Source organism: Lepidochelys olivacea, assembly GCF_965140295.1.
Source record: "Lepidochelys olivacea isolate rLepOli2 genome assembly, chromosome: 20".
Lineage (NCBI taxonomy): Eukaryota > Metazoa > Chordata > Testudines > Cheloniidae > Lepidochelys > Lepidochelys olivacea.
Genome location: NC_140430.1, coordinates 17,147,675 through 17,171,716, shown reverse-complemented (window position 1 = coordinate 17,171,716; position 24,042 = coordinate 17,147,675). Strand labels below are relative to the sequence as shown.

Sequence of the window (24,042 nt, the reverse complement as noted above, 5' to 3'; positions counted from 1 at the left end):
AAATTGTGCCAAAAACAGTTCTTTTTTTCTTTTTGTTTTGATTGTAAAAATCTGCTCTTCGTTTTTGCGATCCCTTCCCCTGTCTTCGTCAAAAGGGGAGGGGGGGTCTCCTTGTTCCCGTCGCCTGCCCCACCCAACAGTCAATGGGGCTGGAGCAGAGCTCAGTATATATCTATATATCTATAGATCTATAGATATATATTTTAATTCCAGGACACAAACTGGTCCCAGGGACTGTGGTTGCTTGGTTGTATTTTTTTTTTTTTTTAAATCCCTGTTTCATTTTTCAAGGGATTCCTCACTTCCCCTTTTTGTTGTTTGTTTGAAATTTCATATTTACAGCATTTCAATCTGTATCCCTGCCCGCCTCCCCTGAATTAACCCTCCACCCCACCCTAAGCCCCCCCCCCCGGCGAAATGACGTCTTCATGTGATATTGGCTCCCATGGTCTCTCTCGGGAAGAGGGTGAGAGAATTCAGAGTTGTGCTTGAAAAGGGAGAATTTTTTGTTGTTTTGTCCTTTGAAAGAAAGAAAGAAAAAAGTGCCATTTGGGTTTCTGTTGTTCTTTTGCTCAAAGATGATCCAACTGATTTGGGGAGAGGGAAATGGTTCAATTGTCAAATTGCCCCCCCAAAAAATTCTCCCCACCCTCATCTTGACCCAACCGGGTTCAGACAGCAGCTCCCACGAGGCACCTGACTCCTGCATGTCTTCAAAGGAGGAAATAAAAGCAGAGGTGGAAAACGTAGAAGGGGCGAGAGCTGCATGATTTTCCGAGCTTCCCGTTGAGCCATAGGAAAATGGCGGGCACATCTTGACAGAAGCGGGGCAGCGGTGGGCGAGAGTGGGGAATGTGGATTGACCAATTACACCGACGGCCCAGGAAGAACCCCTCGGCTCATGGTTTCCTCTGCCAGCTCCCAGAGCAGGGTGGTGATGTCTGTTTGATTTGTAAAGGGATGGCGGGGGCGAGGCGTGCGCCACACAGCAAAGGAAAACAAAACTCCAACTCAAAGATGGCCACCTCAGTGCCATCTCCTCCTCCACAGGAAATAACCTTGTGCATCAGCCCTTCCTGGTGCCCAGGATGCTTTTGAAAGAAAAAAAATGCACCCCTCCGGCAGACTTTGCTGATGGTTTGGCATAAAAAAGAACTGAACTAAAAATCCTGTCAATGAGTGACTTTAAGAGTCCCTGCCCCACCATGCCTCAGTTTCCCCCAGCTGACAAATACTGGAAGGTCAGCACCGGATTCAACATAATTTCTATCAGGACCCCAAAACAACCCCCACCTCTCTCTCTTGATATAGCTCTCTCTTTATAGCTCTCTATATATCTATACAATTTATGGGTTTTGGCAAAGTTCGTATAGAAGAAAGTGGAGGCCACAGGAGGATGCTCCATCTGCCCCTCTCTCTCCTGACCAATCGGATCCCTGTTTGACATTGCCAAGGTGCATACATGGAGGAGCAGGGATGGCCTATACGTGGGTGCCGGTGTGTGTGTGGGGGGTTGTTCTGGGGCTCTGATACAGGCCGAGCCGGCCCTTCCCCCATGGTTCTGATCTGTTTCTTAACGCCTTAAAAAGGAAATTGGTTTCCCTGCTCCACTTCTTTTTGATCTTCCGTCCCCACAAAACGAACGTAAAGAAACGGAAGAGGGACGACCTTAAAAAATGAAAAAGTGAGATCCTGTCGTCTGGCCCGGGGCCTTTTTCATTCCTTCCTTCCCGCCCCTCCTCCTTCCTTTCCTTCAAAAACAAAAGCAGCAACCCCCCAATTTCCATCCTCCCATCTCCACCAGGTGGGCAGGAGGAAGCTGGACAATACGGCCCCCCCTTCCCAGAGGAGATCAACGCATACCTCTCCTCCTTCCCCTGGCCTGTGTCCTTCTGCAGTGCCCCTCCCACCCCCCTCTCAGCATCCCAGGACAAAAATTAAAAACTCCAGGCCACGGCCCGGGGGGAGGGGCTCCTTTTGGCAAAGGTGGGATGAGGTGGGGGGGAGAGTCGGCGGCTCGGGACGGCTCCTCAGTCCGCTCCTGGCTTTCAGAGACTGGTGACCAGCTGCATTTGACCGTCTCCCTCCGGCACTGGGCCCTCTAAGCCGGCTTGAACCAAGTAGCCGTCAGTGCTCGGTCTCCGGACCTGGTAGTAGGCTTGGAGCTGGCTGCGGGGCACCAAGGCGGGCCGGTTGGTGTAGTAGATTTCGTTGATGGCTTGGGTGTGGGGGAGGATTTCCCCCACCGCCTCGGGGCTGCTGTCCGGGTAAGGGGAGTCTCTCAGGTTGGTCATACTGGTGTACAAGGAGTCCCTGTTGGGGGAGGGGACCTGGCCGTCTCCGCCCTCGGTCAGGTCGGCCGTGCAGCTCTCCGACTCCTCCAGGTCGCTCTGGTAGAGGATCGACTGAGCCCGCTGCAGCAGCAGCGGCTCCTCCAGGGCCTTGTACATGAGTTCGATCTCCAGGTTCTCCTCGTGGCTCAGGGCCGGGCCCTCAGGCGCCGCCGCCTCCTCCTCTCCCGGCCCGCCGCCGCTGGGGAGGGCGGGCGGGCCGGAGGGGTTGCTGGGCTCGGCCGGGCCGGCCCCCCCCGGAGGGGGCGCCCCCTTGGCCGGGCCGCCAGCGCCCCCACGCAGGTTGTTGTGCACCAGCTCCGAGATGATCATCTTCTCGAAGGCAGCGGCGTCGCTGAGGTTGCGCCGGCAGTCGGCCATCTTGGCGCCCTCGGCCGGGAAGTCAGCACTGCGGAGGGAGTAGCTGTTGTTGAAGTTGCCGTTGAGGGGCAGGGTGTCCATGCCGCAGGCGTCCCGGCTGTTGTTCAGGGGGTGCTCTGCCGGGGGTGGGGCAGGGAAGAGAGAGAGGGGGAGTTAGTGGGGGGGCGGGAGGGAGGCACCGGATGGGGGGGGCGCACGGGGTGCTCCCGGGAATTTCTGGAAAAGGGCAGGGGGTAGGTGTGAGCAGGGAGCTCGGCAGGGGCTTGGTGGCAGGGTCAGAGGTCGCACCCCCACCCCCCATCACCGCCATGGGGGTGTGATTGGCCCAGAGCTCCCATGTGGTGTCTGATCCAAGACTCCTCAGCCCCCGCTGCCAGGTCAGACCCAGCCTCGGGGGTGGAAATGGGCCACGGCTGGTTCCCCCCACACACCCCCATCTTCAGCCAGAGCCAGGTGCTGCTTTGGGCTGGGCTTTCTGATGGGAGCTGAGAACCCAGCCCCCCAGATCTGGGGGTGGGACACAAGCTGGCCAGACATAGCAGAAGCCCCACTCCCCTGCTGGGTGGGGGGCTGAGTCCCCAACCCGGTCCCATGCACCTCCCCCAACACACATACCTGCCACCCCCCCCGAGCTGCATCCAAGCCTGTGAGGGTCTGAGATAGTGGGCCCCTTTCCCCCTGCCTCCAGCTCCAAAATATTGGGACCCCTAGTGTTGAGATCTGGGGGACCCATCTCCAAAGCTGGGGAACCCGCCCCCCTGCTCACAGAGAGCATTCGGCTGCTCAGGTGCATCATGGGGGCTGCCTCGCGCTGAAACACCAAATATTGCCTGCTGGTCACATACGGGACTGTACAGACCAACATGCCCCAGCAGGAGGGTGATATGAGACTATAGGGACCATGAGTCTGATCTGGTTCAACAGGTGGGCAGTACAGGCCTATAGGGACCAGGGGTCCAATATGGCTCAGCAGGAGGGCGATACGGGACTATAGGGACCACAGGTACAATCAAGCCCAACAGGAAGGCGAGATGGATGCATTCCCATAGGCCACTGAGACACGGTCCCAGGGACAGTTCAGCGTCTATCTCCCTCTCTTGTCCAAGGCAGTGAATGCAAGAGCTGAACCCCATTATAGAACAGCCCACAGCGCCCCCTACTGGGAGAGGCTGGGACTGGAGTAGCTGGGAGCTCCTCCCACAGCCAGCGTTCCCGCCCTGCTCCCCACAGCGCCCCCTGCTGGAGAGGCCAGGCTCCACGCTAGCTCCGGGCTGCCTGCACTGTCGTGTCCTGACTGTGCCCCACCCCCAGCCTGCCAGTCAAACTAGCAATGAAGGAAACATTACTGGGAAATGGAACTGGAAAGGAGGGACGTACTGGACTCTCGGAAGCTCCCTGCAGGTGGGGCCAGCGAGTGGAGAGGGGGAGACAAGAGAGAGAAGGTTATAGGGCAGGCAGGGGGCAGCACCCCCAAAGCAAACACTGACCTTCCCGTGGACCCCTCTGTGCTTCCCTACGGCGCCTCCTGCTGGGAGACGCTGGGGCTGGAGTAGGCAGGACCCCCCACACACAGCCGGTGCTCCTGTCTCGCTCCCCACAGTGCTCCCTTTTGGGAGACGCCAGGGCTGGAGTAGCCAGGACCCCCCCACCCGCAAGCTGGTGCTCCTGTCTCGCTCCCCACAGCGCCCCCTGCTGGGAGATGCCGGGGCTGGAGTAGCCAGGACCCCCTCCCCCCGCCCCCCGCAAGCTGGTGCTCCTGTCTCGCTCCCCACAGCGCCCCCTGCTGAGAAAGGCGCAAGATTCAAGAACTCCCTTCTTGGGAGAAGATTTAAGGGGACCACACCACATCCCCTGCAGGGCTCCCCCAAAATACTGGGCACCCCTCAGGAAGGAAAGTGGGATCCCAGGGAGTGGGTCCCCTCCAGGGGTATCCCCAGAGAGGGGGATTTTGGGGGGCAGCGGGGTGTGTCCTCACACCTGGGGGTGGATGCAGGGGGCCGGGGGGGTCTTACCTGGGGAGTTGAAGACGGGGGGTGAGGAGGGGTTGAAGCCCACGGACTCGGCAATGAGGGTGTTGTAGGGGCTGGTGCCGCCCCGGGTCTGCAGCACCGGGTTGGTCAGCAAGTGGTTCCCCATGGTCCCTGCAGCGGCAGGAGAGGCAGGCGTGTCAGCTCCCCTGCGGGGCACCCTGCGTCCCCCCCAAGCCCAAGGGGTAACGGGGAATGTATCCCCCCGCAGGCACACAGCCAACTCCCGCACACCGGGCTGAGCAGGGCTGGCTGGGGCGGTGCAGGGATCTGACGCCACCAAGGGGGAGAGTCCAGGGGTTGCAGAGAGCAGGGTGGGGGTCCTTGGGGGGGTTTACCTGGGGTGCTGGGTGGGGGGGGGTCTCACCTCGGTTCCGGATGGGGATACTGGCTGGGGGTGCTGGGCAGGGGGTGCTGGGTGGGTGGGAGTCTCACCTTGGTTCAGGGTGGGGGTGCTGCGTGGGGGGGTCTCACCTCGGTTCAGGGTGGGGGTGCTGGGTGGGAGGGGTCTCACCTCAGTTCAGGGTGGAGATACTCGATGGGGGTGTTGGGCAGGGGGTGCTGGGTGGGTGGGAGTCTCACCTCGGTTCAGGGTGGGGGTGCTGCATGGGGGTGCTGGGCAGGGGGTGCTGGGTGGGGGCGTCTCACCTCGGTTCAGGGTGGGGGTGCTGCATGGGGGTGCTGGGCAGGGGTGCTGGGTGGGGGCGTCTCACCTCGGTTCAGGGTGGGGGTGCTGGGTGGGAGGGGTCTCACCTCGGTTCAGGGTGGAGATACTCGATGGGGGTGTTGGGCAGGGGGTGCCGGGTGGGTGGGAGTCTCACCTCGGTTCAGGGTGGGGGTGCTGCATGGGGGTGCTGGGCAGGGGGTGCTGGGTGGGGGCGTCTCACCTCGGTTCAGGGTGGGGGTGCTGCATGGGGGTGCTGGGCAGGGGGTGCTGGGTGGGGGCGTCTCACCTCGGTTCAGGGTGGGGGTGCTGTTGATGTCCCCCGCCATGAAGCTCGACTCCGTCTGTTTCCGGACGGTGTCATTCCACATTCTCCGGATCCGACTCTGTGAGAGAAATGGGAGGGGAAGGTTGGGGGGGTAGGTGTTTGTCATGGGGGGGAGCTCAGACACTGACACCCCTGGCTGCCTGTCCCACCCCCAGAGACCCCAGCCCTGCCTGAGACAGCGTGTAGCACCTCCCCCCGGCCCTGCTCCCACTCCTAGAGGGGACTCTGTCCCCCGCCCCCCATCCCATCCCAGCTCTAGGCAGGGTTCTGTCCGTCTGTCCCCAGCCCTAGGAGAGGGCTCTGTATGTCTGTCCCCATTCCCCCCCCCCGCCCCCGACTCCGATCCCATCCCCAGCCCAGGGAGGGCTCCGTCCCCGTGGCCCCCGCGCAGGGAAGGCTCTATCCCCTCCTCAGCCCAGGGAGGGCTCCGTCCCCCGTCCCCCCAGCCCAGGCAGGGCTCTGTGCCCCCCAGCCCAGGCAGGGCTCTGTGCCCCCCCAGCCCAGGGAGGGCTCCGTCCCCGTCCCCCCAGCCCAGGCAGGGCTCTGTGCCCCCCCAGCCCAGGGAGGGCTCCGTCCCCCGTCCCCCCAGCCCAGGCAGGGCTCTGTGCCCCCCCAGCCCAGGCAGGGCTCTGTGCCCCCCCAGCTCAGGCAGGGCTCTGTGCCCCCCCAGCCCAGGCAGGGCTCTGTGCCCCCCCAGCCCAGGCAGGGCTCTGTGCCCCCCCAGCTCAGGCAGGGCTCCGCCCCCCGGTACCTGCGTGCCCGTGTAGTAGCGGTTGTTGCTCCGAATGGCTGAAGTCTTGAGGGAGCCAAGTGTGGCCCCTGGGGGGCTGCGCAGGCAGCAGGACGCGTGACGCAGGCATTTACTGAACTCCCTGTGCACCTGTGGGGGGGGTGGGGGGGCAACCAGGGTTAGTGCACAGGGCTGGGAGACCCCCTGCTAGCTCAGCCTCGGGCTCCCCCCTGCTCTGCTGGTCCCCCTCACTCCCGACCCGCAGCCCCTGCTATCCCAGCCCTGGGCTCCCCCCCAGCTCTGCCGGTGCCCCTCACTCCCGACCCATAGCCCCCTGCTACACCAGCCCTGGGCTCCCCCCTGCTCTGCCGGTGCCCCTCTCCTGGGCGAGGGCACTGCCTGACCTTCTTCTGCAGGGCACAGTGGAAGACGAAGATGAACATGCCCTGGAAGGCGTTGAAGGTGGTGAAGAGATAGGCCATAACAATGGACTCCTTGTTGATGAAGAGGAGGCCAAAGGCCCAGGTGAGTCCCAAGAGGAAGAGGAGAGCGATGGCGCCCAGCGCCCAGGACCTGCAGGGGAGAGGCAGAGGGTTGCCCATGGCATCCTCCACACACTTCGCCCAGTGCTGAGATGCAGCCCCCTCGGGGGTCACCCGTGCCCTGTCCAGCAGGTCAGTGGGGGGACCCCAGCACCTGCTGACCCGGGCCTCACTCACTTGATGTTGTCCAGGCGGCTGGTGTCGGGCTTGAGCACGGCCGTGCTGCGGCTCATCTTGTGCAGCGTGATCATGAGGAAGAGCAGGTTGACCTGGGGGCGGGGGAGCCGTGAGACCCCAGCTCTGCAGCAGACCCGCCCCCTGCCCCCCGGCCCTCTACCCCTGCTGGCTGCGAGGCCTCATCTCCCCCTACCACTCATGCAATCCCTCCCCCACTGCCCCACATTGGGAGGGTCTGTGTCTCTGCCCCTCCCCCCATGACCCCTCTGCCCCCTCTGGGAGGGGTTGTGTCTCTGCCCCACTCTGAGAAGGGCTATAGGAGGGTTTCTTTTGCTGTTTGTCTGAGCCCCATTTCTGTGAGCCAGGATACGGCTCAAATGGCCACTTATTCCCCTCTGGGGGTTAGTGGGTTCCAGGGGGGCTTTACCCAGGGACAGATCAGAGCCAGGGCAAATTGACTAAGAGCTCTGGGCTGGGCTGTTGGGGTTAGACTTAGGAGAGAGCGCCCCCTGCTGTGTGAGGGGCCAGTGTCCAGAGCAAGTGGGAGTGGCTGGGACTTCAGCGTTCTAGTCCTGGCTGTGGGAGGGGAGTGGGGTCTAGTGGTTACAGCAGGTGGGGCTGGGAGTTAGGACTCCCGGGTTCTATCCCTGCCTTGGCAGTGGGGATAATGATGCTGATCCCTTCCTGGGGGGGTTGCCTGAGGCTGGGGGGACAACCTGTCACACTGTGGGTGCTGGGCCACCTCTGCACTCCCCCCACAGCATCTCCGGACTCACCATGATGATGAAGGAGACGGGGCCGATGAAGCTCCAGATGAAATAATTGTCCACTCGGAGCCAGCAGCTGTGGGACGTGAGGGAGGGAGTGTTAGCTACAGACAAGCTGACTTGATGGCCCCCATGGGGGAGGACACCCAAATCTCCCTCACCCCTTCTGGGGCCGCCCGAGGAGGCTGGGCACTGCAGAGAAGCCCCCCCAACAGCTGTGGGGCACAAGGACCACTCTGGATTTCCCCCATATGCTTCAGCACTCATGCCACATCAATGCCAGTGCCCTGACCCTGGCCAGAGCATACGGGTTTGTACTTTTTTGGTATTTTCCTGAAGGACGGTGAAGACTCATTGGATGGAAACACTTAACACATGTTGATTTGCATCTAAATGTATCTGTTACACTCCATTGGGCTTGCTAAGCAGGGCGATTCACTTGATCTAGCAGAATTTATTTAAGCAAGTCTATAGCTTCATAGACTTCTTCATAGCTTCTTTAGACTCTTGCTCTTTACATTTTTGTATGATGTTAGAAAATGGTGAATGATGCATTTCTTTTTCACCAGAGTCATTTTTTACTTGGGATTTGTGTCAAGCTGCCTTGGGCTGGAAACTGGAATTCAATTAAAAAGGAACAATTTTAAAAATGCTTAAAACTCCCTTAAACATGCTGGGGAAAAAGCAAATTTCTCAAACCCTGGTTTGCATTTAAACCAAACCAATTTATTAAATGAAGGGAGTATTATCCGGAGTTAATGAATCAAAGTGATTGTTGCTGGTCACCCTGAATGTCGAGATTTTAGAACTAGTAGATCTCATCCTCTCACACTTGGTTTTATTCACAGATTGGAAAAGCAAAACAAGTTGTCCTGCGTTTTCAGCTCCCAGTTGGGTTTTCAACTTTGAACGAACTGAGCTGAACTCATTGGATAAAATGCAAGGAAGGACACAAACGAGGCTACTGCTGTCACGAGTTGGTTTAGTTCTTCAGCAAACTCCAGCTCCAGGTGCTGAGCCAGTGGCTTCCACCCATTCAGGGGGTTTGACTGTCTTTAAAGTTTGGCAGCAAATGTTTACTGCTGCCTATTATTGTTAGGCCTTAACATCAGTTTGTCGATTTCAAATTCAGTTTTGAATAGCTTTGTTTTTACAGAGAAAGAGGGAATTAATTTCAAAAATGAGATTTTAAATTTTTTTAATATCAATTTTTATCCAACCTGCTGCTGGAACTCACACCGATTGGCGTCATAGCCCTGCCCATCTGGGCATTCATGCCCCACCCACCAGCACTCATGCCTTCTTTGTGCCATAGCCCCACCCTCCACCACTCACGCCCCATTCCTGCCTTAGTCCGACCCCCACCCCATCACTCATGTCTCATCAGTGCCTTAGCCCCGCCCCCAGCAGTCATGCCCCATCAGGGCCTTAGCCCCGCCCCCAACGCTCTGGCCCCATCAGGGCCTTAGCCCCACCGCCGGCACTCATGCCCCATCAGTGCCTTAGCCCCGCCCCTGACACTCACACCCCATCAGGGCCTTAGCCCCACTCCCGGCACTCACGCCCCATCAGTGCCTTAGCCCCGCCCCCGGCACTCACGCCCCATCAGGGCCTTAGCCCCGCTCCCGGCACTCACGCCCCATCAGGGCCTTAGCCCCGCCCCCGGCACTCACACCCCATCAGTGCCTCAGCCCCACCCCCAGCGCTCCGGCCCCATCAGGGCCTTAGCCCCGCCCCCGGCACTCACGCCCCATCAGGGCCTTAGCCCCGCCCTCGGCACTCACGCCTTGTCGGTGCCGTAGCTGCGGTAGTCGATGGCGGCGGCGATGCCCACCACGAGGGCCGGGAAGCAGTAGCCGCCCAAGTAATAGTACTTCTTGCGGGAGTACTCGCTCTCGAAGACCTCCACCAGCATGAGGTAGAGGTGCACGCCCTCCAGGCACATCCAGGAGAAGGCTGCCAGGAAAAAGTAATGCAGCAGCCCCGCGAAGATGGGGCAGGCGATCTGGGGAGGGGGAAGAGGGACAAGGGGGTTAGCGATACACCCTCGCCCAGTGCAGAGATGCAGCCACTTCTGGGGTGCGGGCATGTGGGGGCTGTTTATACAGGGATCCCCCTCTCTGTGCTGAGATGCAGCCACCTCTGGGGTGGGACGCGGGGGCTGTGTATACAGAGATCCCTCACCCGGCGCTGAGATGCAGCTGCCTCTGGGGTGGAACGCGGGGCCTGTTTATGAGCCTTACAGCAACACAATAATGAAAGATGGGACCCCAGAATGAAACTGCAGGGAGCTTTTAGGAGAGGTGGAAAAAATGCCCAGCCGGCCATTCCTGCAGCACAGTGCCTCCCAGCGCCACGCTGGGGCCCTGGGGTCAGCTGTGACGGCCAGGGCAGGATGAGTCTGGGCCCCACCTCATACTGCGTCTTGTCGATGCCGATGAGGAAGAGGAGCTCGGCGAGGAAGAGGCTGATGCAGAGGTTCTTGTGGATGGTGTTGCGGTCGGTCTGCAGCCCGCGCAGGAAGCAGAAGGTGGAGATGCAGATGGCCAGGCACACCAGCGAGATGACGATGCCCACCCAGGTGATCACCGACAGCAGCAGCTCGTTGATGCGGCCCTGGTACTGGGGCGGGAGGAGAAGGGGGATTAGGATGGGTGCCCCCGGGGCTGCTGTGCTGCGGGGAAGCCCCTGCCCAGAGCCGGAGCTCACCCCTGCACCCTGGGGTGCTCCCCTCCAGGCACCCCTCCTCCTTCTCACCAGGGATCCTCCCCATTCCTGGCTCCCCCGCATCCCCCCTGGGGATTCTCCCCCCTCCTCCTAACCTGGACAATTCAAAGATGCATCCTCCCCACCTCTGCCATTGCCTCCTGCACCCTCCTTCCTCTTTGCCCCTTTGGCGACTCCCTCCCCCCCACGCCCCAGCAGGTGCCATCAGCGGGGATTGGAGCTGGGACGTTCGGCAACTTGCAAAGGAGCAGTAGGCCGTTATCCTCCGACCAGCCACTAGAAGGGGACAGCGCACGCAGACCAGTCACTGGGAGGGACAGTGCACACGGACCAGCCGCTGGTGGGGAGGGACACAACACGCACAGACCAGCCACTGGGGGGGCAGGGGGGACACAGCACGCACAGAACAGCAATGGGGGGGGGACACACAGCGAGCCGAGGGCTGCGCGAGGAGGTGCCCCCGATGCCTGCCCTGCCCCTGAGCCGAGGCCCTTACGATCTCGCGGTGCGCCATGAGCACGGCGAAGTTGGTGAGGTGGCTGCAGGCGCAGGTCGTGTGCGTCTTGTTGGTCTCCACCAGGCGGCAGCCCTGCGTCGACCAGTAGCCCATCATGGAGCGCTCCGAGTAGTTCCAGAAGGAGCAGTTGGCGTTGAAGTGGTTCTTTGCCTGTGAGGAGAAGCCGGGGGGACGCGTCAGTGACAGTGGGGGTGACGGGAGCTCGAGCATCACAGGGGACCCAGGGACAGGGGTGGGTGGGCATAGAAGGATGGAGGGATACACTGGAATTCGTGCGTCCAGATTCTCATTGAGAGCACCCCAGCAGCGCAGCGCCCCCTGGTGCCAGGCTGGGGTGTGTATGGGGACAAGGCACAGCCAGGATACTGGGGGCAGCAGCCCAGCACCCCCTGGTGGCCGGGGCATGTCTCACCTCCAGGTGGGAGAGGGTGAAGATGACGGGGTCCATGAGGAAGACGCGGCTGGACTCCTTGTTGATGGAGGCGGCGATGACCTGCGAGTTGACGACCAGGGCAGGGCTGGGGGCACCCGCCTCCCCGCTCAGCTTGACTGTGGCGTTCTCGGTGGAGAGGAAGAAGCCCAGGTTGTTGTAGAGGATGAAGACCACCTTGACCACCCCTGGGGAGGAGAGGGCGGCGGTTAGGGCGCTCCCTGGGGTTCCCCCCCGGGCCCAGGGCGGGGGCTGGCCCCCCTACTCACCATTGCGGCTGTTCTGCTTGATGGTTTTGGCCGAGAGCTGGATGGAGTTCTCGCTGGCGTACTCCTGCGGGAAGACCAGCTCCTGCACCTGCCCCTCCGTGTTCAGCACCGTCACCTCCAGCACTGCGGGGGGAGAGTCGTGAGGGGGGGCGCGTGCTGCCTCAGCCGCGCAGCCCAGCCGTCCCGCACACGCGTCGCACGCACACGCATCCGTCCTGCATCCGCATCCGTCCTGCACACGCAGCTGTCCCGCACACACATTCGTCCTGCACACGCATCTGTCCCGCACACGCATCGCACGCACACGCATCCGTCCTGCACACGCATCCATCCCGCACACGCATCGCACGCACACACATCGCACACACATGCATCGCACGCACACGCATCTGTCCTGCACACGCATCTGTCCCGCACACGCGTCGCACACACACGCATCCGTCCTGCATCCGCATCCGTCCCGCACACGCATCTGTCCCGCACACGCATCTGTCCTGCACACGCATCCGTCCCGCACACGCATCGCACGCACACGCATCCGTCCTGCACACGCATCCATCCTGCATCCGCATCCGTCCCGCACACGCATCTGTCCTGCACACGCATCCGTCCTGCACACGCATCCGTCCCGCACACGCATCGCACGCACACACATCACACACACATGCATCACACGCACACGCATCTGTCCTGCACACACATCTGTCCCGCACACGCGTCGCACACACACACATCCGTCCTGCATCCGCATCCGTCCCGCACACGCATTGCATGCACACGCATCGCACACACATGCATCGCACGCACACGCATCCGTCCTGCATCCGCATCCGTCCCGCACACGCATCGCACGCACACGCATCGCACACACATGCATCGCACGCACACGCATCCGTCCTGCATCCGCATCCGTCCTGCACACGCATCGCACGCACACGCATCCGTCCTGCATCCGCATCCATCCTGCACACGCATCTGCCCCACACACGCATCCGTCCTGCTCATGCATCTGCCCCACACACGCATCTGTCCCGCACACATCTCGCACACGCATCCGTCCCGCACACACATTGCACGGACACACACCTATCCTGTATCCGCCCCGCACATGCATCTGTCCCACACACGCATCCGTCCTGCCCATGCATCGCACACACATCCATCCCGCACATGTATCCATCCTGCATCCGCCCTGCACATGCATCCATCCTGTCCGTGCATTGCACACGCATCCATCCTGCACAAGCATCCATCTCACACATGCATGCGTCCTGCACCCGCATCCGTCCTGCCTCCCCCCTGCACACACATCCGTCCTACCCACACACTCATCGCACGCACATGCATTCATCCTGCCTGTGCATTGCACACGCATCTGTCCTGCACACACATCACATGCACACTCATCCATCCTGCCCATTCATCTGTCCTGAACACACATCGCACATGCATCCATCCTGTACACGCATCCATTCTGAACATGCATCACATGCACACACGTCCGTCCCACACGTGCATCCATCCTGCCCACACATCGAACATGCATCCATCCTGCACATGCAGCCGTCCTGCATGCATTGCACACATCTGTTCTGCACACACATTGCACATGCATCTATCCTGCACTTGCATCACACACACATCTGTCCTGCACATGGGTGGAGTTTGCTCTGAGAAACACCAGCTGCCCCAGCCATCCACCAGACCCACCTTGCCATGCTGTGAATAGGGGTCACCCACTGATCCAATCCCTGGAGGACCCAGGAATCCGGGCAAGAGGCCAAGCCCAAGGTCATCTTCCCTACCTGCCTATTGGTAGTGGGGATATTGGGATCTCTGCCACTGCGGGCCAGGATAGGCCTTGCGGACCACCTTCCACCTCCCTAACCCTAGAGGACCCAGGCATCCAGGTAAGAGGCCTGACCCAGAATCAGCTTTCCCTTCTGCCTCTTGAGGACCAGGACGCTGGGGATACAAGGGTATTATTGGGGTCTCTGCCTTTTTGGGCTGGGATAAGCGTTCCTGCCCCCCACATCACTACTCCCACTGATCCCTGGAGGACCCAGGTGTCCGGGTGGCGTCGTCGTGGGGGCCACTCACCCACATTCTGCCGGGTGGTGACGAAGCGCGCGGGCTCCTTGACGTTGTCGGCCAGCAGGAAGGCGCCCTCCTCCAGGATGTCCAGCAGCATGGTGGCCGTGTGCACCTGCTCCGTGGCGTTCATGTCCTTCCACGACTCCAGCGCCTCGGGCCGCAGCAGATTGTCCACGGTCTCCACCACAGCCTAGGGGGCAGGCGGGTGTGACACGGCTCAGCCCCGTGCTGGGCCCCACACCCGAGAGGGGAGCCAGGGCTGGGAGCCAACGGGGATTCTCAGACAGACTCCGGGGTTTCCTCGGGCGGGGCAAATTCCCCTCTACAGCCACAGCCCCCTCTCTCGCCCCCCCAGACTGCCTGCCCGATGCCCCAGGGCACCAGAGCTACCCCTACCCCACCCGGAGCAACTGCTCTGCCTCCTCCCCATGCCTGCTTGGCTCAGGGCTAGGGGGTGAGTGGGTGTCTCTCCATGTCTCCCCTGGCCAATAGCTAGCCCTGGAACGGGGGATCCACCTCTGCCAAGCTGGGGTTGGCAGACTGACGATCTTGCTCAGTCTCTAGAGTTTAGATGGAAAATTTGTTTTTATTTCTCAGGTAACAAATTTGGATCTCAATGCCGGCTACTATCGTTGATCTCTATGTCTGCTACTTCTAATCACTTACAGTCGGTCTCCCTGTAGTTAACAAATCTGGTTTATATTTGACCTAAAACAGTGTGGTTTTGGTTAAAGTGCTGGGGGAATCTCAGCTCAGGTTAACAAGGGCTGTTGCAGATCCATTAGCCTTTTGTTGGAGTGGTGAACTAATTAATGAGCTTGCACTGTCCAAGGGTGTCTTGAGCAGTGTAAGATGGTATATTTCTGGGGTGCAAGGCCAGGGGCTGGGGTTACTGGCTGGTGCCTCTCTCTGTACAATTCAAGAGTGGCTCAGGGAGCATTCACACAATCTTGCTGGGTGTGGGGCTCCACGTGCTGATGGCTGAGTGATCAAAGTGCCTGGAGGGGTTTGCTGCTTGTCACTGGCATAGCTTTGTATGAGACAGCTCAGGCTGGACAGTTAGGGGGGCACAGTGGTCCCACAGTTCCAGGTTGTACCCCAGGATCCCATCACAATTCCCCTCTCCCTCTGTGGTGTAAATACAAACTAACTCCATTGGGGCTGACTCCCCACTCAGTCCCCGGTGTAAATCTGGAGTAACCCTCCTGAAATCAGTTATGTAGCTGGCAACCTAGTGTAAGAGCAGGGCACTCTCAGGGCCAAGAGCCCCGTAACTAGCTGCCCATCTGTGGCGGTTTCTTGGGGGCCAGCTGCAGGGCTGATTAGGGTTGGATTAGGGTTGATTAGGGTTGGAGCCCCGCCACTCACCTTGATGTAGTCTTTACAGGTCCGCTCTCGCTTGTGCATCTGAAGGCGCCAGACACCCGGAACACAGAGCAGGGAGGAAAGCAGGGAACAGACAAGAAGGCAAGGTCAGGGCCAGATCCCAGCACCGAGGGCCTGGGCTTTGATTCTCCAGGATACGTTCCCACCTTGGGGCCTTGGAGCCAAATCTGCATCAGATCCCTGCTAGCCCCAGTGTCAGTCACAGGTACCGGTCGATAACCATTGGGTAACTAGCTGACAACGAGCCAATACCCATGGGGTAACTAGCCAATAATGATTGTGTAACTAGCCAATAACTAGCCAATAACCATTGGGTAACTAGCTGATAACCACTGAGTAACTAGCCAATAACTAGCCAATAACCATTAGGTAACTAACTGATAACCATTGGATAACTAGCTGATAATTAGAAGCAATGACCATTGGATAACTAGCTGATGATCACTGAGTAACTAGCCAATAACTAGCCGATAACCACTGGCTAACTAGCTGATAATTAGCCAACCATTGTTCAATAACTAGCCAATAACCACTGGGTAATGAGCTGATAATTAGCTGAGTGCAATGGTGCCTGTCGCCAGTTCCTGCTGGGACCCCTTGAGTGCGTGGGGGGCCCAGGCTTTCAAAAGCCAGCCGGCTGCCAGTGGCTTGTGAGAAGAACGACCCCTGAAGAGGGCATCATACTGTGACCCAGCGGGCTGGACCCCCAGCGACGGTGGGACAGCAGACCGTGCCCCAGCGGGATAAGGTCCTGAAGGAACGTCACCACGTCGTGGCGTCGGATGAAGAGTTGTCATCTCGTGATGTGACGCAGTGTCACAAAACCCGTCGTCATATTGTGACATAACGCAGGAGGCTCCAGTAGGATGCCTCATGTCCTGATGGCATGTGATGACATCACAGGTGGGCACCCTCCCGTCACGGCACCATGTGATGACATCACAAATAGGCACCCTCCCATCATGGCATCATGAGATGACATCGCAGGTGGGCACCCTCCCATTACGGTACCACGTGATGACATCACAGGTGGGCACCCTCCCATTACGGCACCATGTGATGACATCACAGGTGGGCACCCTCCCGTCACGGCACCATGTGATTGCCTCACAAATAGATGCCTTCCTGTCACAGGGCATGTCATGACATCACAAGTGGGCACCAGCCCATCACAGCAGCATGTGATGACATCACAAAGACCTCCTCACGTCGTCGTACATCATGATGTCACCATTAAGAAATCATGATGATATCATCATACAGAAACGGCTCCGCATGGGGACACCGCAAGGGTTGGCACGGAGGAATAGACCGGGATGCAGATGCCCTGAAGGGACCTTTCTCTGTGTGATGGGATGTGAGAGATGCCCTGGCACATGGGGCCGGGGGCGTGGTTCCATAGGGCTCCCCCGTAGGGGGTTACCCACCCAGGCGCTCTCAGAGCACCCACAGCCTGGGTGCCCCAGAGCTAAGCTGCATGGACACCTCCCTACAGCCTGTTGCCTGGCTAGCTTTATCCTCATTTACAGGTGGGGAAACTGAGGCACAGAATGGCGGCAGTGACTCGCCCAAGGTCCCCGTGGGTGATAGAACCCAGGAGCCCTGACTCCCAGCCGCCCACACCTTGTTGTAGTTCTTGCCAGCCGACTCCCTCTCAATGGGGCGCAGCGCTTGCAGCTGGGCGTCCAGGATGTCCAGCAGCTGCTCCATCAGCTTGACAGAGGAGCTGACGTCGCCAGCGTAGATGGGTCCCCGTGTGTGCCGCGCCAGTTCGCTGGCGATGTTGGCCGCATTCTCTCCACTCTTGATCTGCCGGGACAAGGGGGAAGAGACCCTGCTTAGCCCCGGGGAGCCGGGTGCCAGGCCCAGTTCTCCCCACACAGGGTAGAAGTGCCCCTCGCCCCGCCCCACAGGGTACAAGCGACCTGCCAGATCCCGCCCCATAGGGTACGAACCATGCTCTCCCCCCAGGCCCTCTGTAGGGTACAAGCCATGCCCCGCGTCCCACTCTGTAGGGTATGAGTGATGCCCCCCAGCTCCCACATAGGGTGCGAGCGATGCCCCCCCAAAGCAGAGAGGAGAGTATGGGGGGCACAGGGAGGGTGGAGGAAAGGGGGAGCAGTGGTACCTTCTGTGCCACCTGGTTGACCCAGGGGCTGGTGCAGTTGCTGAGGTCGGGGCCACGCGGGTTCCAGATCCCCAGGGCTGGCAGGCACTGGAAGGAGGCGATGCCTGCGGGCAGAGAGGGAGGCGGGAGGCACCAGAGAAGGGGAGAAGGGAGATGGCCGGGGCCCCCTGTCAGCCTAGCCCAGCCCCTGATTCCCCAGTGTAGGCAGTGCCCATCCATGCCCCCAAGGGGTACGTGCGCTTTGGGGGTGGGGGCTCTGCTCTGGGGGGTGCAGTGCCTGAAGAGGCAGCAGTCCCCCACTTTGCGTGGCCACGTCGCCCTCTAGGGGTCAGGCTGGCAGAGGGTATAAAGGCCCTGCTATAGCTATGAATGGAGGGAGCACTCCCATGGCAGCTCGAAGAAACAGGGGTGTGTCTCCCCACCAGCCCCTGTGTCGGGGCCGCAGCCCTCGGCTGACCATGGCCCCCTCGAAGCAGATAAGCACCTCAGACTGGCTCCCCAGTGCAGGGAAACCCCTGCTCCAGCACAGAGGGGCAGGGCCAGCGAGATGTGGGGACGGGGCAGATGGGTGGTGGCCACGGGCTCTGGCTGTGAAGCGCTGACCCCCCCAACCCAGCGCATCGGCGCCATGCAGTCACCACACAGCCCCATGCTGCCCAGCTCAGCGAGACAGGGACTGGGATGGGGAGAGAACCCAGGAGTCCTGGCACCCAGACCCCGCTGTAACCACTACAGCCCACTCCCCTCCCAGAGATAGGGAGAGAACCCAGGAGTCCTGGCACCCGACCCTGCTGTAACCACTGCAGCCCACTCCCCTCCCAGAGATAGGGAGAGAACCCAGGAGTCCTGGCACCCGACCCTGCTGTAACCACTGCAGCCCACTCCCCTCCCAGAGATAGGGAGAGAACCCAGGAGTCCTGGCACCTAGCCCCCTGCTCTACCCATTAGACCCCACTCTCCTCGTCTTCCCTGCTGGCTGGCAGACTCTGAGGGGGGCCATGCCCCCTGCCACTCCATCCCGCTGCCCCCCCCAGCCGCCCGTTACCTCTGGTGCCCTTGGGGCAGGGCCGCTCCACCAGCATGCCCTGCTGCGTGGCCGGCCACTGGACCCGTCTGACCTCCTTGGGCTCACAGAAGAGCTCGGGGGAGACGTGCTGGTTGGAGGAGGGGGGCTTGCGGGTGCTGGGGGCGGCGGCTGTGACGGGGTGCAGCTCCGTGCCCTTCTGGTTGATGGCGCCGATGGGGTGGGTGGTGAGGGGGGCCCTGCGCACCGTGGTGGTGGCGGCGGGCGAGGCCGTGGTGGTGACCGTGGTGGGCCGCACCGTGGTGGTGGTGCTGAGTGGCGTGGAGGTGACGGGGCCTGGGGGCGGGAGGAGGGAGGTTAGAGACCCAGACACCCCACCTATGGCCCTGGGACCCCCGAGTCCTCCTTCCTCCCTATGGCCCTGGGACACCCCCCCCGCCGAGTCCTGCTCTCTCCCTCCTGCCCTAGGAACCCACCAAGTCTCCCCCCATGGCCCTGGGACTTCCAAGTCCCCCTTCCTCCCTATGGCCCTGGGACCCCCGAGACCCCTATCCTTCCTATGGCCCTCGGACCCCCCCGAGTCCTCCCTACAGCCCTGGGAACCAGCAGAGTCCCCCTCCCTCCCTACAGCCCTGGGACCCCCCCTGAGTCCCGCTCCCTCCCTACAGCCCAGGACACGCCAATCCCCCACCCACCTATGGCCCTGGGACCCCGCTGAGTCCCCCTCCTCCCTCCCTCCTGCCCTAGGAACCCACCAAGTCTGCCCCCATGGCTCTGGGAACCTCCTGAGTCCCCTACTCCCTCATGGCCCTGGGAACCCCCCACCAGTTCCCCACCCCCGCTATGGTCCTGGGAACCCTCTACCCAAAGCCCCCCATCCCCACGCACAGCCGTGGGAACCCCCAACCTGAACATCCCCTGGCTCCATGGACCCTCTGCACATGCCTGGTTTCCCTCCCCCAGACACGATCATGCACAACCCTGAACTCCTCCCTCCCCTCCCACACACCCCTATTTCCCCCCCTTGCACACCTTTTAGTCCCCACACACTCCCTGGTAATCCCTCCCGCCCACCACCTGCACCCCTTCCACCTGCCCCCCTGGGCTCCACCCCCTTTTGACCCTTCCAACAGCCCCCCACACACACACACCTGAGACCCTCTCCCCCACCCAGGCCCCCTGACACCACACACCCAAGTCCCTGAGACACCCCCGTATGAGCCCCTGTGGGCCCCTCCCCATGAGAGATCCACCCCCCCAGTGATGATCCACCACAGTTTCCCTCCAGACTCCTCTACAGGCTCCTCTGAGCCCGCCCAAATCCTACAGAGCCCCCCCATAACTCTGACTCCCTTGGAGCCCCCCACCGCCCCCTGCAAACCCCCTCACTGAGACCCTCCACCTCCTGAACTCCACACAGAGCTCTGAGCCCTCCCGAGGTCCCCCAGTGGCCCCCCCAACCCCCAGACATCTCCAGCCAACCCCCCCACTGCTATGAGCCTCCCCCGCAATAGCCCCCAAACCCCCAAGTTCTGAAGGGCTGCGCCCCCTCCTCCACCCGAGGAGAGCAGACATTTGGGTTCCCGCACTGGTGGGGGCCGGGCTGTGACCCCACCATTGGGGGCAGCTCTCCTAGCTCTAGGGGTGCTGCCCGTCTTTCCCCTCCCTCACAAGCCCTGCCCCCCGAGGGGCTGGCGGTGCCCAGTGGTGCGGGGGGTGGCTTGCGCTCACCCGTGCTGGGGTCGGGGGGCCCGAACTCCAGGGCGTAGCGCACCACGAAGTAGTTGTTCCAGACGTAGAGCTGGTTGTCGCGGGGGTTGTAGTCCACGGAGGAGACGTACTGGTAGGGGTTGGGGAAGGCCAGCGAGACGGGCTCCTCCCGGTTGAGGTTGGTGTTGAAGGCGTAGTCCACCCGGTTGCCGGCGGCCTCGCTGTCGTCGTCCACGTAGACGGAGCGCACCACGTACAGCACCCCGCACACCATGAAGGCATTGGAGGCCGAGCGCTTGTCGTAGCCCGTCTCCCAGGTGCCCTCGAAGCGCAGGGTGTAGGGGTTGAGCTGGCTCACCACCAGGCGCCCGTTGTTGCCCTCGGTGGCGTAGATGACCCACAGCCCGTTCTCATCCACCGCCAGGTCGATGTCGGTCTTGCCCCCCCAGCGGTAGGGCGAGGTGTCGTGGTAGTTGGCCGTGTTGATCACCGTCTCGCCGCTCTTGATGCGGGTCCGCAGGTCATACTTGATGATGTTGCGGGTCCGCTCCTTGTTGTAGAAGACGGCCCCGTCGTACACCACGAAGCCCGTGCCGTCCACGCGGTTGGGCAGGCGGTAGGTGGTGGTGTGGCGGGCGCCCACGTAGTCCTCCCACGAGGCGTACTCCGTCAGCGTGTCCGTCCGGTAGGGAATCCACGGCATGACGTAGATCCGGTCGCCAGCTTGCAGTGGGTCTTTGCACCAGGCGCCCGACTGATGCTCCGATTCGTGGGTGGATGTGGCCTCCAGCACCTTCTGTAGGGTCCCCGGGCAAACGAATACTGGGGGGGGGAGGGAGCAGGGAGGGGAGGGAGATTGGGGCAAGTGGGAAGGGAGGAAGAGGAGGATCAAGAGAGTGAGTGAGCAATAGAATGAGAGAGAGAGAGAGAGAGAAAGGAAGAGAGAAAAGAGAAGAAAGAATAAATTTGTAACAGGCTGTTGGCTGGAGGAATGAAAATCAACTCTCGGTTCCCAGATCAGCTGCAGTCATGGGTGATTCATCTCTGTTACTGGGCAGAGTGCTTGGGGGGTACTTTTTGGGGGGCGTGGGAAGGCTGGGGGGGCATTGTGAAGGACAGGGGATGGAGGGGGAACCCAGATCTAAAGAAAGAAAAGACTTTGGAAGGGTGTGGCCTGCCGATCTCAGCGTAAAGACAGCGTGGTCACTTGCTCCAGAGAGCTGGGGTCAGCCGCCCCGGCTGTCGAGGGACCGGGCATGGGCCGGGCAGGCCCTGCTGGAACCAGGTCTGGTTTCACAGCCAGCCCGAATGCCACGGGACACGGCCGGGTCCCTGCCACCCTGCACCGGGGGTGATTCATTTACGCTGGCACAAAGTGCGGGTGAAATGCCACCGCGTCAGAAAGGGCTGTCGGGAGGGGCAGACCCTCTGCTGGGCAGGGTCACATGGACTCCAATGGAGCGATGAGATCTGGCCCATTTGCCAATGACTGCCCAGGCCTCAGGGTGCACAGACTCGGGTCCCCAGCTTTGTGGTGCAGGGTTTCTTGGAGGGACCCCAGCTTAGCTCCAGGAAATGAAGAATGCTGGTGAAAAGTCAGCAAGCAATCAGCCGGTGGTTGGAAGGACCCTGCCTAGCTCTTAGCTGAGTCTCCCTCCTGGCTGGGAGCCAGGTCAGCACTATAATCTGTATCTTAATAGGTGGGGAAACTGAGGCACGGAGGAACAAAGTGACTTCCTTCAAAGGGAAGTAAGTGGAAGAAGTGGGGATAGAACCCAGGAGTCCTGACTTCCAGCCCCTCCAATTTCTCCACTAGGATCCCACTTCCTCGAGGATGTAGGAATAAAATCTAGAAATCCTGATGGCCAGCCCCTGACCCTAATCACTAGGCTACACTCCCACAGCTGTGAATAGAACCCAGGAGTCCTGGCTCCCAGCTCCCCTCCCCTGGCTCTAACCACTAGACCCCACTCCCCTCTGGATAACATTCTTCCAGATTCTCCCTCTGTCGCCAGATATTCTTCAGGCGAGAAATCCTTTCCCCTCGGAAGGTGGGATGGGTGGGTAATGGACGCGTCCCCCTCTAGCCCCTGTTCCTACACATTGGTTGGAGTGACACCGATTTGGGGGTGGGGACACACAGTTGGAATGAAAAATAAGCAAAGCAAAAGATCCAACATTTTGCCAATTCAAAAGGAATAGCGGCAGAGCCCCGGTTGGGATCCTGTGTCCAGCTGACGTCTCGCTGGGCGTGGGGGGCTAAGGGGGTGTCCCATGGCCCTGGGGGGCAGGGAAGGGTTAGTGTAGAGCCCTGCAGAGAGATCCTGCCCCTTGGAAAGATTCTGGGATCAGCAGCCTGTGGGGTTAGCAGACGGTGCCGGATTCCCTCCTGGGACGAACAGCTGATGGAAGGACGACAGAAGATCAAAGCAGTCTGGTCTGCTCCCCACCCCCAGCCCCAGGCCCCCCCACGCTCCCACATCTCGCCCCACCCTGGATGCCTCTGGAGTGACCTTAACAGCCAGGTTTGATTCAGATCAGCATGAGTCATGAGAACTGGTGCACATGGGGTGGGGTGGTGAAGTGACAGCCGGGGGAGATGGAGGGGGTGGGGTGAGACAGTGAGCAGACCCCCCCCCCCGACCCAGACATGACCCTGGGAGGATCTTGGGTTCTGAGCCAAGAGGAAAAGCTGTTAGCGAGAAAAACGGAGCGGGGAAGGTGGGGGGCGGGGGGCAGGCGCGACCGTCCTCCGGGTGTGTTCGGGCAGCTGGAGAGAGGCTGGGGAAGAAAACGGGGGTGGGGTGGGTTAGTGCTGCAAGGAAAGAAATGAAGCCACGGGCCAGAGCAGAGGATCCGCACCAGCGATCGCAGGTGCTGAACGGGACGGGATTGGACGCAAATCCCCAGGCGGCCAGAGGGGGAGACAGAGTCAACCGGAGGTGGAGTCAGTACGAATGGCACCGCCTCCCTTGGGGGTGGGAGTGTAAGGGGGGGGGGATCAAGCACCCTGTCAGGGTGGGGCGGCTGGCCCTGGGGGCCCCACACCCCCCTGCATCCATGCCCAGCCCGTCTCCCATTTGCCTCCCCCAGATGGGGCCCATTTATCCCTCGCCCGCTGCAGACACCACCTTGTGGCGGGGGCGGGATGGAGAAAGGGCCGTGGCCGGCAGCCATCCCGGCATCGCCGGGGCTTGGAGGGGCCCGATCCAGCGCCAAGCGAATCCTCTGCTCTGGTTTGGCGTGCAGGATGGGCCGAGTGCCCGTGGGGCCAGCAGGCTCCAGTCCAATTGGCTATGCCAAGCTGGGAGCCCTGCGCCCTGCAGCCGCACGTCAGGCTCTGGCACGTACGGCAGAGGGAATCTCCCGGCAATAATTCCCTGGTGGACCCAGACTGCCAGCTACATCACCCCCTGCTGGCCCCCGGAGGAATTTACCCCCTCCTGGTCACTGCACCTGCTGCCTGCCCCTTGCTGTGGGTGTTTGGACCGATGAGAATCACAGCAGGAGCCTTTGGCATGAGGGGACTGGGCGACACGACCCTGGGAGGCCTCTCCCCGCCCACAGACAGGCACAGAACCCAGGAGTCCTGGCTCCCAGCCCCTCCCGCTCTAATCACAAAACAGTCTCCTGGAGCGAGATTAGTAAATGGAGCAGACGGGCTGGGAATCGGGACCCCTGGGTTCCATATCTGGGTTTGCTGCTCACCCTTGGGCCAGTCTGTCCATCCATCTATCCTTGTTCACCGCCTCCCCCCATCTCTCCCTAGACACAGTGTCCGTCTAGCTCAAGTGAGGGACAACCCGCCCCA

General features: G+C 60.9%; 1 protein-coding gene across 2 annotated transcripts in view; it reads right to left on the bottom strand.

The window, feature by feature from the left end:
- Nucleotides 1–409: 409 nt before the first annotated feature.
- ADGRL1 (adhesion G protein-coupled receptor L1) overlaps nucleotides 410–24,042 on the bottom strand; it is a 91,993-nt gene continuing 68,360 nt past the window's right edge. The window contains exons 5-23 of one of the 2 annotated variants that reach the window (XM_084610081.1): nucleotides 20,253–21,053; nucleotides 18,543–18,857; nucleotides 17,498–17,601; nucleotides 16,993–17,178; nucleotides 15,352–15,390; nucleotides 13,990–14,173; nucleotides 11,890–12,012; nucleotides 11,603–11,808; nucleotides 11,170–11,340; nucleotides 10,359–10,568; nucleotides 9,731–9,951; nucleotides 7,956–8,022; nucleotides 7,180–7,271; nucleotides 6,865–7,033; nucleotides 6,482–6,610; nucleotides 5,692–5,788; nucleotides 4,724–4,852; nucleotides 4,089–4,106; nucleotides 410–2,827 (exon numbers count right to left, since the gene is read on the bottom strand). In XM_084610081.1, the coding sequence (XP_084466207.1) occupies nucleotides 2,049–2,827; nucleotides 4,089–4,106; nucleotides 4,724–4,852; nucleotides 5,692–5,788; nucleotides 6,482–6,610; nucleotides 6,865–7,033; nucleotides 7,180–7,271; nucleotides 7,956–8,022; nucleotides 9,731–9,951; nucleotides 10,359–10,568; nucleotides 11,170–11,340; nucleotides 11,603–11,808; nucleotides 11,890–12,012; nucleotides 13,990–14,173; nucleotides 15,352–15,390; nucleotides 16,993–17,178; nucleotides 17,498–17,601; nucleotides 18,543–18,857; nucleotides 20,253–21,053 (4,040 nt within the window). In that variant the 3' untranslated portion in view covers nucleotides 410–2,048. The remainder of the gene's footprint in view (nucleotides 2,828–4,088; nucleotides 4,107–4,723; nucleotides 4,853–5,691; nucleotides 5,789–6,481; nucleotides 6,611–6,864; nucleotides 7,034–7,179; nucleotides 7,272–7,955; nucleotides 8,023–9,730; nucleotides 9,952–10,358; nucleotides 10,569–11,169; nucleotides 11,341–11,602; nucleotides 11,809–11,889; nucleotides 12,013–13,989; nucleotides 14,174–15,351; nucleotides 15,391–16,992; nucleotides 17,179–17,497; nucleotides 17,602–18,542; nucleotides 18,858–20,252; nucleotides 21,054–24,042) is intronic. The other variant, XM_084610082.1, reaches the window with a different exon arrangement.